Genomic DNA, 18,042 nt, shown 5'->3' with positions numbered 1-18,042 from the left:
CTTGGGCTTCTTCTGCAGATTTGTTCCAGGCCTGTGGTGGCTCTGCAGGGAGGAGGGGAGGAGAGGAGGGAAAGGATGGGGCTGGAGGGGGAGGACAAGGGCCTGGGGCTGATAATGAATCTCTCACTCAAAGACCTTGCACAAGCGGGCTGAGGAGAAGGAAGGGGAGATGTCTATACTCGGGACCTTAAGAGGGTAATTATCTCAGAGAAGGACAGAGGCGGCAGTTTTGTTACAAGCAAAAGCTAACAAAAAAGAAGGCCGGGCATGGTCACTCACACCTGCAATTCCTGCACTTTGGAAGGCCGAGGCAAGAGGATCACTTGAGCCCAGGAGGTCCAGGTTGCAGTGAGCTAAGACTGTGGCACTACACTCCAGACTGGGTGACAGGGCGAGACTGTCTGTCTCTCTCTCTCATACACACACACAAACACACACACACACACACACGGTGGAGCAGATAATGGCAGGGTGTGCTGTATGCTCTCTGGGTCTGGGGGCCCCAGGAGATGAAGGGTGTGGGAGGGGAAGGACTCAAAAGCCAAGAAAATGCAGGAAGGACAGAGAAGCCCATGCAGAGGCCCCTGAAGTCCCGTGGGAACAGGGTGAGCACGAGGAGGAGAACAGGTGGCAGCGTGGGCCCAGCTGAGGGAGGCAGAGGAGTGGTGTGTGGGAGGCAGGATGGGGACACAGGAGCAGAGGAACCCAGACAGGCCAGGCACTGGAGTCTCCAAAGGCAAAAGCCAGGCTCCAGCAGTGGGCGGGCAGGCTGTGAGTAGATGTGTGGAAATCCTCACTTCCCACTGGACTGAAAGAATTTGCACCTGGCAAATGGCAGAACATTTAAAAAGTGAACAGGGTGCCAGGTGAAGTGGCTCACGATTGTAATCCCAGCTACTTGGGAGGCTGAGGTGGGAGAAATGCCTGAGGCCAGGAGTTCGAGACCAGCCTGGGCAACATAGCAAGATCCCATATCTCTACAAAATAGAAAAATGAGACAGGCATGGTGGTGCATGTCTGTAGTCCCAGCTACTCAGGAGGCTGAAGTAGGAGGATCACTTGAGCCCTCTCTAACCTCCCTGAAGGAGGAGGCTATTATGGTCACACCCCTGCACTCTAGCCTGGGTGCCAGAGCCAGACTTATCTCTAAACAAAAAATGAATAAAAAGTGAAAAGGATGGGGCTGGGCACAGTGGATCATGCCTGTAATCCCAGCATTTTGGGAGGCCAAGGTGAGCGAATCACCTGAGATTGGGAGTTTGAGGCCAGCCTGACCAACATGGAGAAACTCCATCTCTACTAAAAATACAAAATTAGCTGGGTGTGGTGGCTCATGCCTGTAATCCCAGCTACTCGGGAGGCTGAGGCAGGAGAATCACTTGAATTGGGGAGGCGGAGGTTGTGGTGAGCTGAGATCGCGCCATTGCATTCCAGCCTGGGCAACAAAAGCAAAACTCTGTCTTAAATAAAATGAAAAAAAAAGTGAAAAGGATGGATGCTTTCAGCACTGCAGCTGGAAAAGGAGAATCGTCTGTGAGAGCCACAGCCTGAGAGAGCCAGACTAGCTCTTGAAGACAGAGAGAGGGGGTAGGACTGCATGGGGTGCCACGCTGCAGCATCCAGGAGGCTGTGTCGGGTGTGGGGTGGGGCTTTATTTATTTAGAGACAGAGTCTTACTCTGTCTCCCAGGCTGGAGTGCACTGGTGAGATCTGGGCTCACTGCCACCTCCACCTCCCAGGTTGAAGTGATTCTCCTGCCTCAGCCTCCCGAGTAGCTGGGATTATAGGAGCTCACCACCACATCTGGCTAATTTTGTATTTTTAGTAGAGACAGGGTTTCACCATGTTGGTCAGGCTGGTCTCGAACTCCTGACCTCAAGTGATCCGCTCGTCTCGGCCTCCCAAAGTGCTGGGATTATAGGTGTGAGCCACCATGCCCGGCCGGCTTTTATTTTGTTTTTGAGACAGAGCCTCGCTCTGTCGCCCAGGCTGGAGTGTAGTGGTGTAATCTTGGCTCACTGCAACCTCCACCTCCCAGGTTCAAGTGATTCTCCTGTTTCAGCCTCCCGAATAGCTGGGATTACAGGCATGCGCCACCATGCCCAGCTAATTTTTGTAATTTTAGTAGAGATGGGGTTTTGCCATGTTGGCCAGGCTGGTCTTGAACTCCGGATCTCAGGTGACCCGCCCACCTTGGGCTCCCAAACTGCTGGGATTACAGGCGTGAGCCAACATGTCTGGCGGGAATGGGGCTTTTGAGGTGCCTTTGGAAAAAGCAGATGTGCCCAGGCCCACAGCATGGGGCCTGTGCTGACTCATGAAAGAGGGAAGAAGCCTCCACAGGATCTGAAACAGAGACCCTCATGCAGGGGTGAGGATGTTATAGTGGCAAACTCTGGTCCTCGTGATAGGTAGATAGAGACACCACCTGCAGTAGGGCCAGGGTGCCCAGAGGGCATGAGGAGGCAGGAGTGTGCCCACTGAGTCAGGGAGGGAGGGGCAGTGAGGGCTGGGCCAGGGTAGGCAGAGAAGGGTGCCCAGCTGAGGTGGGCAGTGGAAGAGACAGGCATGGAAGTTACCAGGCCAAGATGCCCTAGTTCTCCCCATTGTACTGGGGGGCCCTGCTGGACCACAGAGGCACACACATACCAGCAGGCAGCACCTCCGTGCGGCTGTCCCGCAACCTGCACACTTCAGCACTTGCGATGGGATGCAGGGGTCCCCAAGGGCCACCATCTGCCCTATCAAAACCTCACAGGAGAACTCTTTCATGCCTCAAAAGACAGGCTGGTAGGCAGGCACAGAGGCTCAGGCCTGTAATCCCAGCACTTAGGAAGGCTGAGGTAGGAGGATCACTTGCACCCAGAAATTCAAGACCAGTCTGGGCAACAGAGCAAGACTGATCTCTACAAAATGGAAAAATTAGCCAGTTGTGGTGGCACATGCCTAAGATCCTCGCTACTCGGGAGGCTGAGGCAGGAGGATCACTTGAGCCCAGGAAGTTGAGGCTGCAGTGGGCTATGATGGCACAACTGCACTCCAGCCTGGGTGACAGAGTGAGACCCTGTTTCAGAAGAAAAGAAAAAAAAGAAAGAAAGAAGGAAAAGACAGAAAGAAAGACACAGGCAGGAGTGGGGAGTAGGGGGGCACTTTTTAGAAAGTTCTGAGAAACTTCTTCCTTCTGAGCTGTATCACCATCTGTGGCTTCCACCCAGCCCATGTTTTTACTGAGAGCTATGTGTGCTGTGTGAGGCACTGGGGAGACCTGGGGGTGCAAAACAGAACAGATCTCTGTCCTGGGAACCTGCGGGGCGGGGCAGACACAAACCAGGCTAAGTGACATGGCCAGGGCCAGAGCATGTTGGGGTTTCAATATTAGACCCAGGGGTTAGAGAGGGACTTTCTGAGGAGGGAGCATTTGAGCAGAGGCCTGAATAAAACAAGGAGTGGAGCCAGCCCCGCAAATTTCTGGGCTAGTGTATCCCAAGCAGATATACTAGGAATATGATGGGCATGTTCAAGGAGGCTAGAGAGAAGTAAGCTGGGAACAGGCTTGGGAGACAGGCGGGGGAGCTGGTGCAGATTGCATCCTGGGTCCCATGTCTGACTGAGATGGCTCGTTAAGCAGAGAAGTGACATGGCTTATTTTTTATTTATTTATGTTTTGAGACAGTCTTGCTCTGTTGCCCAGGCTGGAGTGCGGTGGTGCAGTCTTGGGGTTGAACCTCCCGGGTTCAAGCGATTCTGCCTCCTGAGTAGCTGGGATTACAGGCGCCCACTACCACGCCCGGGCTAATTTTTGTATTTTTAGTAGAGACAGGGTTTCACCATGTTGGCCAGGCTGGTCTCGAACTGCTGACCTCAGGTGATCTGCCCACCTCGGCCTCCCAAAGTGCTGGGATTATAGGTGTGAGCCACCATGCCCAGCTCATGGCTTATTTTAAAAGGGTACAGAGCAAAGGCAGAAGCAAAAAGACCAGCAAGGAGGCTTCTGCAAGCATCCTGGGGTAGCAGCTGATGGAGGCTCAGACCAGGGAGCAAGTAAACTTAGAATAAAGGGCTTGAAAAATGTGCAGTCACCACCCCACCAGGGCAGCTTATCCGTGGCTGCCCTCGGATAAGCCAGGTCTTATCAGTTAACTCAAGGTTCTGTCTGGAAGATAACACTGTACTCTTCTTGGGGGCAGGACTGCAACCTCATGTGGTTGGATCCCTGGATCCCTGGCTGGCTGCACAGTTCCAATCCTGGCTGCTCAGTAGCTCCTGGGCTCCCCTCCTGGTGGTGGGAGGCTGGGGAGGCAGGGCAGGGCAGACTACAGTGCCCTGCAGATTTGAGGGGCTGGGCTCCTGGCCTCCTCATCTGTAAAAGAAGGGGATCCGGGCAGCATAACTTGCAGGGACCCCAGCCCTGATGCCTCAGAATCCAACAAGCAGGGAACCCACACTTTTTGAAAGTGGTTTGTGTCACAGTCACCAGTATGACGGCACTGGGAGGGAGGGAAAGGGAAGGTGGACAGGGTGTTGTCACAACAAAAAAGGGTGGCATGAAAGTCACTCTGGCCTCTAATGCCTTGTCCCTTGACGGAGGGGTCTTTGGGACAAAATCATAACCTGTGATGCCTCTGTCCCACTGCCCCGGGTGGCACTGTTGGTTAGACTTGCCCAGGTGCTGCGGAGGCTTGGGAGGCAGATAAGGAAAAGAGTGCACAGACGGAGGAGCAGCATTCCCTGCTGGAGCCAGCACTTGGGGCTCCTGGGCTGTCCAGAAACAGGGGTTGATATGGCCTAATTCCCCACTAGCTGTGTGACCTTGGCCAACTGGGTTCACCTCTCTGTGCCTCGGTTTTCTCGTCATTAAAGCCGGGATAACTCTCCTGTGGCGCCTTTAGCCTCAAAGACGGCTGAAGCCACCGTGAGGCTGGCTGGGTCTGGGTGGCACTCAGGCCTCCCGGAACTCCCCCCACAGGCAGGGACAGGGCTTCTCGGGGTGGCTGGCCCTAGGGAGGGTCGGCTGCAGGAAAGGCACGCGGTCTCCCTCTTGGCCACGAGGTGGCGCGCTCGGCCCTAAGACCTCAAAGGCGCAACTCCAACTCACCAGCTCGGTGGCATCCTGGCCCCGGAGCAGCGGCTTCTCCTCAGGGAATCGCAGCTCCTGCAGCCCGGCCATGGTCACGTCGTGGAGCAGGAGGCCTAGGGAGGGAGGGCGAGGTTGAGGCCTGCTGCGGCGGGGACGCCCGGGCGGAGAAGGACAGCGCAAGTCGGGGCTGGGGCGGGAGCGCGGAAACCACATGCACTGTCCCCCTGGCCCCCAAGCGCAGCCCACTCAGGCACTTAGGGCCCCCGGGCCTCCGTCTGCAAGACCCGCCTGTCTGGCTTGGAGGATACCATTATAGTATTTGTTTTTCCGTTTTTTTTTTTTTTTTTTTTTTTTTTACACGGAGTCTCGCTCTGTCACCCAGGCTGGAGTGCAGTGGCGCAATCTTGGCTCGCTGCAACCTTCGCCTCCTGAGTTCAAGTGATTCTCCTTCCTCAGCCTCCCAAGTAGCTGGGATTACAGGTGCGCACCACCACCTTGCTAATTTTTGTGTTTTTAAGTAAAGACGGGGTTTCACCATGTTGGTCAGCCTGGTCTCAAACTCCTGACCTCAAGTGATCCACCTGTCTTGGTCTCCCAAAGTGTTGAGATTTCAGGTGTGAGCCACCATGCCCAGCCTATTATTTGCTCTTAAAAATTAAAACGTTTCCAAATAAAACAGAAAAGCAACGTCATGATTCCTAAAACAATTACATGCAACATTCTGCCTTTATTGAGAAACAGAAGGGCACGTGCAGGGAGGCCAAACACAGGGTCAGATGCAGACAGAAGTCCCCTGCCAAGGGCCTCTGGTGTCTGAAGGGGACAGTGGGGTTCTGGAGGATAGAGACTGGAGAGGAACAGAGCTGAGAGCTCCCCAGAGGGCTCCCAGGACAAGCCTCTGTGAAGATGGGCCAGGGAGGGGTGGGTGGGAGTAGAGGCCCTGGTGGTGTGGCAGGCCGAGTGATGTTGAAAGAGGGGGTGCAGGTCTCAGTTCAGGCCACCAACAGGGAGGGGTGATACACAGGGGCTGCTCAGCTGCCAGAGGGTGGGCCCGGGCCCTAATTGCTGGGAAACCCCAGGGGTTTCTGAACCTCAGAGGAAGAATGGGTCATACATGCAGGCGTGTGTGTGTGTGTGTGTGTGTGTGTGTGTGTGTGTGTGTAAGAGCCAGTGGTGAGGGAAGGAAGACAGAGGGTCCCAGGACCCCACAATTCCTCTAGGAATGGCACCACCATCCCTCAACTTCAGGATGGCAGAGGTCAGAATGCACCAAGAGAAAATCTAGCCAAGGACATAATCTAGAAATTCATAAAAGAATTTAAATTGGCCAGTACATACATGGAAAAATATTCAAGCTCACTAGAAGTCAAAGAAATTTAAATTAAGATACTTTTTTTTTTTTTTGGCCAGGCACAGTGGCTCATGCCTATAATCCCAGCATTTTGGGAGGCTGAGGCTGGAGGAGTGCTTGAGCCCAGAGGTTCAGGACCAACCTGGACAACATAGCAAGACCCCATCTCTACGAAAAAAATAAAGTAGCTGGGTGTGGTGGTGAGAGCCTGTGGTCCCAGCTACTCAGGAGGCTGAGGTGGGAGGATCAATTGAGACCAGGAGTTCAAGGCTACAGGGAGCTATGACTGCACCACTGCACTCCAGCCTGAGTGACAGAGCAAGACCGTGTCTCGAATGAATGAATGAATGGATAGCTCTTTCTTCTTTTGCCAATGGCATTGGCAAAGTTTACACCGCTAGCGAAGGTGCACTGAAACAGGCACCTTCTTATATGGCTTGTAAGTATATAAATGGACATATCTTTCTGGAGGGCAGTTTTACAAATGAATTAAAACTATTTAAAAGGTTCATACTCTCAGACTCAGCAATCCTCTCCCATGGAGAAATTGCCTAAGGAAACCAGAGATGGCAACAAATAATTTATCTATAAGAATTCTTACCACAGTGCCATTTATAACACAGAAAAAAATTGGAAGAAAATGTCCATCAATAGGGTACAAGATAAACTGTGTGTCAATAATAAAAGATTATTTAATATAATGGGAAAATTCCTGTTACAATAAATGAAAAAGCAGGCCTGGGTCCCTGCGCACGTGCCATGCTGGAGTCCCGGCTCCCAGTGGTTTCCGAGGAAACCAGCTAACACAATGCAGATGGGCTGTATTTTTAGAAAGGCACCCTCGAGGCTCTCCCGCTCCCATTTCCATCCTTTCTGATGTGTGCACACTCACCCATCCATCCAGGGTGTGGGGGCTGGGAGAGCTGAAAGAAGGGTCCCCTCCTTGGAAAACTCTTCCGCATCAGGACATTTTAGCCACCTGCCTTCCTGAACACCCATCTCAATTAAACCCCTTAGTAGCCCTGGGGTATCCCTGTAGCCCCCCTCCCCCGGCCTGTTATGAAACCACCCTGGACACCATCCTCCCCAAGGCCCATGCTATTAAAAGGGCTGAGAGTGGGCAGTGCAGGGACAGATGGCCTGTGACGGAGGTGGTGGCGGGGAAGGGGGCAGAGAGAGACCTCATCATCCAGAGAACCGGGAATGTCTCAGCCCATGAAAAACAGACAGTCCAGGGCTTGGCTGGAGTTGTGGGGCTCCACGAGAAAGACGCCAGAGCAGACATTTCCACAGCACGGTGGCAGAGAAGTTTCTTCTAAAGAAAGTTATGGGCCGGGCGTGGTGGCTCATGCCTGTAATCCCAGCACTTTGGGAGGCCAAGGCAGGTGGATCACGAGGTCAGGAGTTAAGAGACCGGTCTGGCTAACCTGGTGAAACCCCGTCTCTATTAAAAATACAAAAAAATTAGCTGGGCATGGTGGTGGGTGCCTGTAGTCCCAGCTACTCGGGAGGCTGAGGCAGGAGAATGGCGTGAACCTGGGAGGCAGAGCTTGCAGTGAGCCGAGATTGCGCCACTGTACTCCAGCCTGGGGACAAAGCGAGACTCCATCAAAAAAAAAAAAAAAAAAAAAAAAAAAAGTTATGATTTTTTTTAAGAAGCTGTGTGATAAGTTATAAGAAAATGAGAGTCCTACTAATGAAGCCTGGCTAAGGTCTCCAAGGAGTTAAGTAGCACAGAGGTGGGCGAACGCCAGGGTCTATGAAGTGGCCAGCAATGGCTCTTTCCACTCCATCATGCTTTTTCACTTCTTGATCTTTTATTCCCTAAAGGGACAGGAGCCGCCCTGCCCAGCTCCTGGTGCAGACAAGAGCTCTCCCAGGAGACGCGTGTGCAGGGACCTGGGCCTGGGCAGACAGAAGCTGTACACACCAAATGGGCCTGGGATAAATCCAAACGCTTCTACTTCTCAGGGGTAAGGCCTGGAGCCACTGAAACCAGGCTGGCATTTCTCCTCTATCATTCAACGGCTTGCTTTATTTTGAGCAAATCACTCAAAGCCTTACTTATTTGCAATATGAGAGCATGTTGCCCACCTCAGAGAAGTCTGAGGTACAATAGAAACAATAAATATATAAATTTTTTTTTTGACAGATTCTTACTCTGTCGCCCAGGCTGGAGTGCAGTGGCGTGATCTCAGCTCACTGCAGCCTCTGCCTCCTGGGTTCAAGTGATTCTCCTGCTTCATCCTCCCAAGTAGTTGGGATTACAGGCACCTGCCACCATGCCTGGCTAATTTTTTTTGTATTTTTAGTAGAAATGAGGTTTTACCATGTTGGTCAGGTTGGTCTTGAACTCTTGACCTCAGGTGATCCACCTGCCTTAGCCTCCCAAAGTGTAAAAATGACCTTTTTTGTTTGTTCAGAGACAGGGTCTTGGTCAAAACAAACCCTGGCTCTGCTCTAAGCAAACTCTAGGCTGGAGTGCAGTGGCACAATCATGGCTCACAGCAGCCTCGAACTCCTGGACTCAAGTGATCCTCCCACCTCAGCCTCCCAAGTAGCTGGGACCACAGGTGCGTGCCACCAGAGCCCCACTATTTTTTCTTCTCATTTTTTGTAGAGATGGGGTCTCACTATGTTGGCCAGGCTGGTCGCAAACTCCTGGGCTCAAGCAATCCTCCTACCTCAGCCTCCCAAAGCACTGGGATTACTGGCGTAAGCCACCATGCCCAGCCTAAAATGCCTTTTAAATGAAAGATTTTTGTACATATTTGAATGGAACAAAAATCACATAGGTGATCAGTGTGTTCCTTGCCTTTCCCTGCCAATTTAAGATAACTTTGGAGTTTTTTGTTTTTTTCCTCTTGTTTCTGTTAGAGGATAGATTCATAGCTGCACGCAGAGGGGCTAAGCTGATGTACATAGGGGAGGGATGGTACAGGGGATGAGGGAGAGGAAACAGCCCCTTTGGCTGGGGGACAGAGACATGTAAGAGGCCCCTCAAGGGCAAAAGAGCACCTGGGAGTGTGGAAATGGGCTCCTGCGCTGTGTTAGTGGCGTGGATTCCTTAAGAGGAATTGCATTTCAGTTTAATTACTTCTGGTTGCTGATTTGTGTTTTTTCTCCTTTTCTCCTTCTTCTTTTTTTTTTAAAGGCAAACAGGAGCACTCAGCTCCCACCATGCAGCCAGCAGGCCCCTCCCACTATGCTTCTGTAACTGTGATTCCATGCTGAGACCCCGGCCAGGCGAACCCTCTGATTATTAGGGTTAAAAATAGAAGCCATGACTGTGATCATTCCTGGAACTATCCCATAAATGCTTAAATTGATCAGCAGTAGTTATACATCCTACAGAAAAAAGCAATTGCTGAATCGGGAGAACAAATTCAGCAGTGGTAGGAGATGGTGGGGGTGTTTGAAAATACACTGGGGGGCTGGGCATGGTGGCTCACACCTGTAATCCCAGCACTTTGGGAGGCCAAGGCAGGTGGATCACTTGAAGCCAGGAGTTCGAGACCAGCCTGGCCAACATGGCGAAACCCTGTCTCTACTAAAAATTCAAAAATTAGCTGGGCTCACGTGATGGCGGGTGCCTGTAATCCAACTACTTGGGAGGCTGAGGCAGGAGAATTACTTGAGCCCGGGAGGCGGAGGTTGCAGTGAGCTGCACTCCACTGGGTGACATAGCAAGACTCTGTCAAAAGAAAGAAAGAGAGAAAGAAAGAGAGAGAGAGAAGGAAGGAAAAAAGGAAGGAAGGAAAGAAGGAAGGAAGGGAGGGAGGAAGGGAGGGAGGGAGGAAGGGAGGGAGGGAGGGAGGAAGGAAAGGAGGGAGGGAGGGAGGAAGGAAGGGAGGGAGGAAGGGAGGGAGGGAGGAAAGGAGGGAGGGAGGGAGGGAGGAAGGGAGGGAGGGAGGGAGGGAGGAAAGGAGGGAGGGAGGGAGGAAGGAAGGGAGGGAGGAAGGGAGGGAGGAAGGGAGGAAAGGAGGGAGGGAGGGAGGGAGGAAGGGAGGGAGGGAGGGAGGAAAGGAGGGAGGGAGGGAGGAAGGAAGGGAGGAAGGAAGGGAGGGAGGAAGGGAGGGAGGAAGGGAGGGAGGGAGGAAGGAAGGGAGGAAGGAAGGGAGGGAGGAAGGCAAGGAGGAAGGAAGGGAGGGAGGAAGGGAGGGAGGGAGGAAGGGAGGGAGGGAGGAAGGGAGGGAGGGAGGGAGGAAAGGAGGGAGGGAGGGAGGAAAGGAGGGAGGGAGGGAGGAAGGAAGGGAGGGAAGAAGGGAGGGAGGGAGGAAAGGAGGGAGGGAGGAAGGAAGGGAGGGAGGAAGGGAGGGAGGGAGGAAAGGAGGGAGGGAGGGAGGAAGAAAGGGAGGGAGGAAGGGAGGGAGGGAGGAAGGGAGGGAGGGAGGAAGCAAAGGAGGGAGGGAGGGAGGAAGGGAGGGAGGGAGGGAGGAAGGGAGGGAGGGAGGAAGGAAGGGAGGGAGGGAGGGAGGAAAGGAGGGAGGGAGGAAGGAAGGGAGGGAGGAAGGAAGGGAGGGAGGAAGGGAGGGAGGGAGGAAAGGAGGGAGGGAGGAAGGGAGGGAGGGAGGAAGGGAGGGAGGGAGGAAGGGAGGGAGGGAGGGAGGAAGGGAGGGAGGGAGGAAGGGAGGGAGGGAGGAAGGGAGGGAGAAAAGAGAGAAGAATGAAGGAAGGAAAAAGAGAAGAGAAGAGGAGAAAAAAATGAAAATACATTGGAGAATTTGGGTGGTCTCAGTGACTGGGGGTCCTACATTCAGTGCCCAGGGACCACGGGTGAGAAGGGTCATGCAATGTGGGGACAGTGCTACACATGAAGGATCACTCCCCACTCCACCCCCCACAGCTGCACAGTGAGAAACGCTAGAACTGAAAGAGAAGAGGGCAAGACTTAAATGGAGTGAAGTTAGAGGATTCAGGAGAAGCCAGACAGAGGAAACAGGCCTGTGGGACAGGAAGAGGCCAAACAAGAAAAGAGGTAGAACTGTGGAATGGCTGGTGTTCCTTCAACCACAGGGGTGAAGGGGACCCACAGGTCAGGGTCAAGGTCCGGTCCACACTGCCTTGAGTATGCCACACTCCTGAGTTATAAGGTCCCATTATTATGAGAAATGCCACAGGCAAATGAAATGAGCCATACCCAGGCCTAGCCAGCTCTACCCTGGGGGAGGGGTCCGTACCACGGAAAAGGAATGATGTGGCCGAGTGGGAGCATGTGACTCATGTCCAGGCCTCTGCACCCAGGCGCCGTGGGCCTGGTGTATCCCTACTGCTTGGATCAGAGTTGGTGCTCAGTGATACATGGGCCACCACCCTACCCAACGCTACACCAGTGCCTGGTTGGAAAAGAAGCCCCAGAAATCTGGGACCCCGGAAATTGGGGAATCACCTTCCAACTGCACTATATAGGGGGTCTGGAACTGTCCAGGGAACTGGACCCTCTTATTTCTCTCCCTGTCCTTATCCTGATCTCCTAGGCCTGGGACAGCACTGAGGGTGGGGCAGGGATAGGGGCTCAATCTTCCCTCAGGATTCCCAGTTCACGGATGAGAAATAAGAGGCACAGGAAGGAGCAACTGACTGGTGCAAGTCCTCCTGTGGCCAACCCAGGAGGGGACCCAGAGTGCATGCTTCCACCCGCCTACATGCATTCCGCCTCCCCGGGTGGGTGGCAGGACAGGAGGATGCAAGAGACATTATTTCTCCAGCCCAGGCTCCATTTCTAGGTACGGCTCCTTGATTTATGTCAAACTTGAACTTGACCAGTTCTGCTTTTTCCTTGGGTTGAGCCTGTGAATCCCTATGCCCCCACCAACCACACCACCACCCTGCATGCGCGCGCACACACACGCACGCACCCCCAGCACATTCCCACTGTCTTAGGCAGCCGTATTTGGATTCTGGCACTCCTGGCTAAAGACCCGGGCTGACTCAGTAGGCGCATCCTCCCCATGGGAAGCACATGCCTTTCTTCATGCTGTTCCCTCTGCCTAGAATGCCTTTCCCCATCATATCCCTACAATGGGAGCAATATGAAAAGCAATCCTTAATATTAATGAATGCTATGTTCCAGGCATTTTACATGTATAAGCTCATTTAGTCCTCCTAACTCCTCATGGAGGTAGGTACTATTATTGTCCTCATTTTGTAGCTGAGGAAGTGAGGCATACACAGGTGACATAACCAGCCCAAGGTATTACGACTGGTAAGTGATGGAACCTGGATTTGAACCCATGATGTCCGGGTCTGGAGCTCATATGCTCATGTGTGGACTCTATCATCTTTTTTTTTTTTTTTTTTAAGACAGAGTCTCACTCTGTTGCCCAGGCTGGAATGCAGTGGCACGATCTCAGCTCATTGCAACCTCTGCCTTCTGAGTTCAAGTAATTCTTGTGCCTCAGCCTCCCAACATAGCTGGGATTACAGGCTTCTGCCACCACGCCCAGCTAATTTTTGTACTTTTAGTAGTAATGGGGTTTCACCATGTTGGCCAGGCTGGGACTCTATCATCTTGCTAAGCCACTGATGCATGGATGAGTGGTTTAATCTCCCTACTGTCATCTCCCAGAGGACAGCGACCTGATCTTGTTCATTTGTCCAACGCTATCAGAGTCCAAACACACAAAGGCTTAATAACTGGTAAAATGGATGGAGGACAGGCCAGAAATCTCCACGGCTGACCTGCCCACAGAAGCCATAGGAAAGCACAGGATAAACATTTTTGTTGCTCAAATGCCACTGTTCCAATGTCAGTTATAGGCATAAAGCAGTATTCAAATGCACACCACCAAGGTGGTGAGGCCACTCTGGTACAAGGCTGTTTGACAGGGCTGGCTGTCAAGAGGCTTCCAGGGCAGTGAGTTTGGCCACAAAACTTGGAGGGGGCAGGGCCGGGTGCGGTGGCTCACGCCTGTAATCCCAGCACTTTGGGAGGCCAAGGCAGGCAGATCACTTGAGGTCAGGAGTTTGAGACCAGCCTGGCCAACATGGTGAAACCCTGTTTCTACAAAAAATTCAAAAATTAGCCGGGCGTGGTGGCAGGCACCTGTAATCACAGCTACTCAGAAGGCTGAGGCAAGAGAATTGCTTGAACCTGGAAGGCAGAGGTTGCAGTGAGCCTAGATCGTGCCACTGTACTCCAGCCTGGGTGACAGAGCAAGACTCCGTCTCAAAAACAAACAAAAAATCGGAGGGGCAGATGCAGCCTCTGCACATTCCCCACCTCCTGCAGGTTGGTCTGGGCTCTCTCCTTCCTCTCAAATCCTACCCGTGTCTCCAGTCTCCCCACCGGGTTTGCCGAAATCCCTTAAAGGGGATAGACTTAGTAGCACTCCCATTCTAGGGCTCAATAAGGAGAAAGAAAATACTATGCACTCAATGGAAAAGTGGGCGAAGGTCTGGAATAGGAATTCAGAGAAGAAACAACACAGGAAAAGCATCTGCTCTGCCTCACTGGCCGTCAGAGAAATGCACGTGAAACAATGAGCAACATGACCTGCTCAGACCATTGCTTCTCAGACACTCCTAGGGGACAAGAACTACATCTGTTTTGTTCGCTCGGATGTTCCCTGTGTCTATGACAGTGCTGGGCACAGGGCAGACACTCACCATTTCTGTTCAATCATGTAAGTAAATGAACGAATGAATCATTCTTCACACAGACCACAACTTACTAAAAGACTGATAATGTGCAAGGTTGGTGAGGTTCTGGGAAAGTGGGCACACACTCATGCTGCTGGCTGGATGGCAGTGGGTTCAACTTTATTTGGAGAACAACTTGGTAGTCTGTTAAATGCAAATATCTGTCAGTTCTGCAATTCTGTGTCTAGGTATTTATCCTAAAGAAAAACACCCACGTGTGCACTAAGAGGCAGTACACAAGGGTGCTCACTGCACAGCCGAGTGGAGGAGTACAATCTGGAAACCACCTCAGTGAGCACCAGGAGGATGGTGAAATAAATTATGGAACATCTGCACCCTGGAGTACCATGCAGCCATTAAATAAACAAGGCAGCTCCACTCAGAGTGGGAAAGCATTCTAAAATATGCAATTAAGAAAAAAAGGCATGTCACCAAATAATGTGTAAAAATAATTCCATTTATGGCCGGGCACAGTGGCTTACACCTGTAATCCCAGCACTTTGGGAGGCCGAGGCAGGAGAGTTGCTTGAACTTGGGAGGCGAAGATTGCAGTGAACCGAGATCGTGCCATTGCACTCCAGCCTGGGCAACACAGTGAGATTCTGTCTCAAAATAATAATAATAATCTCATTTATGTAAAAATTATATGCATTGAACAGGTACATATATTGGCAACTTCCAAAAAAAATCCTCAAATGATTCAGGGTAAACTGTAACAATGCTTCTCTCTGAGGAAGGATATGGGTTTAGAAGGGTATAAAAGGGAGATTATTTTTTTAATCCTATACACCAGATTTTATCAAATCTAAGATATCACTGATTACAAGTGACACTAATTTTTATGTATCAATAAGAAAAAAAAACCACTGCCAGTTAAATTAAGACATAATACTTTCCCCCCTTTTAACTTATTTTGAAAAATATTTAGGCTTACAAAAAAATTACAAAAAAACAAAACAAAAAAAGCACAGAAACACAGACATTTCCCACATACCCTTCACTCAGCTTCCCCCAATGTTATCATGCTACAGAACCATAATACAATTAGAGAAACCAGGAAATTAAGCACTGATACACACTGTTAAGTAATATACAGAATGTACATATATTTTACCAGCTTTCCCAATAATGCCTTTTTTGGGTCTAGGACCCAACCCAGGATGCCACATCGTATTTAATTGGTATGTCCTCCTTGGCCTCCTCCAAATGGGACAGTTTATCAGCCCATCTTTTATAACCTTGACACTTTTTTTTGTTGTTGTTAGATGGAGTCTTGTATTGTCGCCCAGGCTGGAGTGCAATGGCGGGATCTCGGCTCATTGCAACCTCTGCCTCCCACATTCAAGTGATTCTCCTGCCTCAGCCTCCCAAGTAGCTGGGATTACAGGTGCCCACCACCACGCCTGGCTAAGTTTTGAATTTTTAGTAGAAACAGGGTTTCACTGTGTTGGCCAGGCTGGTCTCAAACCCCTGACCTCGTGATCCATCCACCTTGGCCTCTCAAAGTGCTGGGATTACAGGCGTGAGCCACCGCACCCGGCCAACCTTGACACTTTTGAAGAGTACTGGCCAGTTAGTCAGTAGAATGTCCTCGCTTTGGGTTTGTCTGTTGTTTTCTCATGATTAGACTGAGGTTATACATTTTTGGCAAGAATACGACAGAAGGAGGTGCCCTTCTCAGTTTGTATCAGCAGGCACATGATGTCAATCTGTCTTATTACAGAGGATGTTAACCTTGATCCCTTGATAAGGAGCTCTCTGCCAGGTTTCTCCACTGAAATGTTACTATTTTTCCCTTTGTAAGCAGTGTGGGAAGATACTTTGACACTATGTAAACATCCTATGTCTCATCATACTTCCCCACCCCCTCCACCCCCCTTACACCTGCTAATTTTAACAACTATTGATTCTTGCCTAGAGCAATTAATACTTTGGTGGTTGCCTAATGATAATTTTCTTTTTTTTTCCTGCTGAGGAAAAGAAGATAATTTTCTATTTCCATAATCTCTTCTACACTTATTGGAATTATCCTGTAAGAAAGAGTTGTCCTTTCTCCTCCTTTATTCAATTACTTATTTATATCAATATGGACTCATGGATATTTATTTTACCCTGTGGGTTAAAAGCCATTGCTATCATTATTTGTTTCATTGTTCAAACTGGGCCAGGCTTGGCCATTGGAAGTTCCCTTAAGGTGGCTCTTTTGTGCTTTCAACATGTACCCATTATTTTTTGAGTTTCAAATATTCTAGCCTCATTACATGTTCTAAACTCATCTTGTACTTTCTCTGCCTCAACCATGAAATCAACCATTTCTCCAAGGAGCCCTAGTTCCCTTTATTGGAGAATGATGTTTAGAAATCAAGATCTGGACACCAGGTGTGCTCATTGCTACTGGGGTGTCATTGGTGTAGGCCCTCTTAGCAGGCAGAGCTATGAAATGTATGCAAGATACTAACACATACATACATATATATATATATCACACATATATATATCACATATATATCATATATATGGAATCTGGAATTTATACTGATCCCTTTAACTCTAATTCAACACCACAGAGTGCATTCTAGCTTCCCCCGTTTGATTGCAATTGTTTTTCTCCAGTGGTGAGAAACCTGGCTCTCATCCATAATATTTTTGCTTATTTGTTCATTCCTGGGATACATACAAAGTAGTGTCAGAACTGCTACCCCTATGATGAGTTCCTGTCATTCAGGGGTTTTTTGTACTTACTGAAAGAACTCCTTTAGAATATATTAGATCCAGATTTTAAAAAAGCATCTATCACTTTTGTAAATTTTTAAAAAGGAAAATATAATTGAAATAAATTGTTTAAGGTATTCCTTTTCACATTTCGAGTCCAATGTCTCTTAATCTCTCTATCATGGAGTTTTTGATGCTGTGCTATTCCACACAGCCTGGGCTTCTCCAGCATCAAGGATGCTCTACTACTATCTCTGGGATTTCTTTCTGAGCTGCTGACATCCACTCGCAAATTCTGATGTTCATGTGATGGCAGTAACAGCATGAGGCCCCCCTTGCCAACAGAGACTGTATGATGCATCCCAATCTTAGAGATGTTAAAGTACGAAAAAAAAAGGTGCATCTTAGAAAGGACATAACACAGCGCTTTCATAAAGTAAGAAGGTGATGTACAGCACCAACGTGTAAACTCTGCTTCTCTACACAACATGGCTCCAGGTGTTAAGCACAGACATTACAATAGACACAACAGGCCTCTAATTCTAAGACCAAGGGCAAGGCCAGATGGAACTAGAATTCCAATAACACATTCCATTTAGGCAGCTTCTATAAGGAACCAGTGAAAGAGTCCTACTGCAGCAGAGACTGCTAATTATCCCCCCATATCTGTTCTCCCCTTCTTCCTTAATAATAATCCCCATATTTTAGATGAGTAGGTGGATGATGGGAATAAAGTTTGTTTATGATGACGTGATGTTCTGCCAGTGAGAGGTAAATGGAAGCATGTAACTTTCAGGCAGTGTTCTTAAAAGGGGAGACATGGCTGGGCGCAGTGGCTCATGCCTGTAATCCCAGTACTTAGGGAGGCCGAGGCAGGTGGATCACTTGAGGTCAGGAGTTCAAGACCAGCCTGGCCAACATGGCAAAACCCCATCTCTGTTAAAAATACAAAAATTACCCAGGCATGGTGGCCAGCACCTGTAACCCCAGCTATTTGGGAGGCTGAGGCGGGAGAATCACTTGAACCTGGGAGGCAGAAGTTGCAGTGTGCCAAGATTGTGCCACTGCACTCCAGCCTGGGCAACAGAGTGAGACTCTGTCTGAAAAAAAAAAAGGGGGAGACATGCCATTCTTTGACTCTTCCTCCTGCCTCCTGGCTGGAATACAGATGTGATGGCAGGAGCTTGAACAGCCATTTTAGGCTCAAAGGCAGGATTCTAAAGGTGGCATAGTAGTGATATAGAAATAAAGAGTCAAGGTA

At 50.2% G+C, this 18,042-nt stretch overlaps 1 protein-coding gene across 18 annotated transcripts in view; it reads right to left on the bottom strand.

Moving 5' to 3' along the window:
• The window catches only part of NDRG4 (NDRG family member 4), a 50,698-nt gene that overhangs the window by 20,630 nt on the left and 12,026 nt on the right, over window positions 1–18,042 (bottom strand). For all 18 annotated transcript variants that reach the window (XM_063597615.1, XM_034940317.3, XM_057299966.2 and 15 more), the window contains exon 2: window positions 5,096–5,190. In XM_063597615.1, the coding sequence (XP_063453685.1) occupies window positions 5,096–5,167 (72 nt within the window). In that variant the 5' untranslated portion in view covers window positions 5,168–5,190. The remainder of the gene's footprint in view (window positions 1–5,095; window positions 5,191–18,042) is intronic.

The sequence above is a fragment of the Pan paniscus genome, chromosome 18 (genome assembly GCF_029289425.2).
Source record: "Pan paniscus chromosome 18, NHGRI_mPanPan1-v2.0_pri, whole genome shotgun sequence".
Classification (NCBI taxonomy): domain Eukaryota; kingdom Metazoa; phylum Chordata; class Mammalia; order Primates; family Hominidae; genus Pan; species Pan paniscus.
The sequence above is the reverse complement of the archived record's forward strand: the minus strand, read 5'-3'. Positions and strand labels throughout refer to the sequence as shown.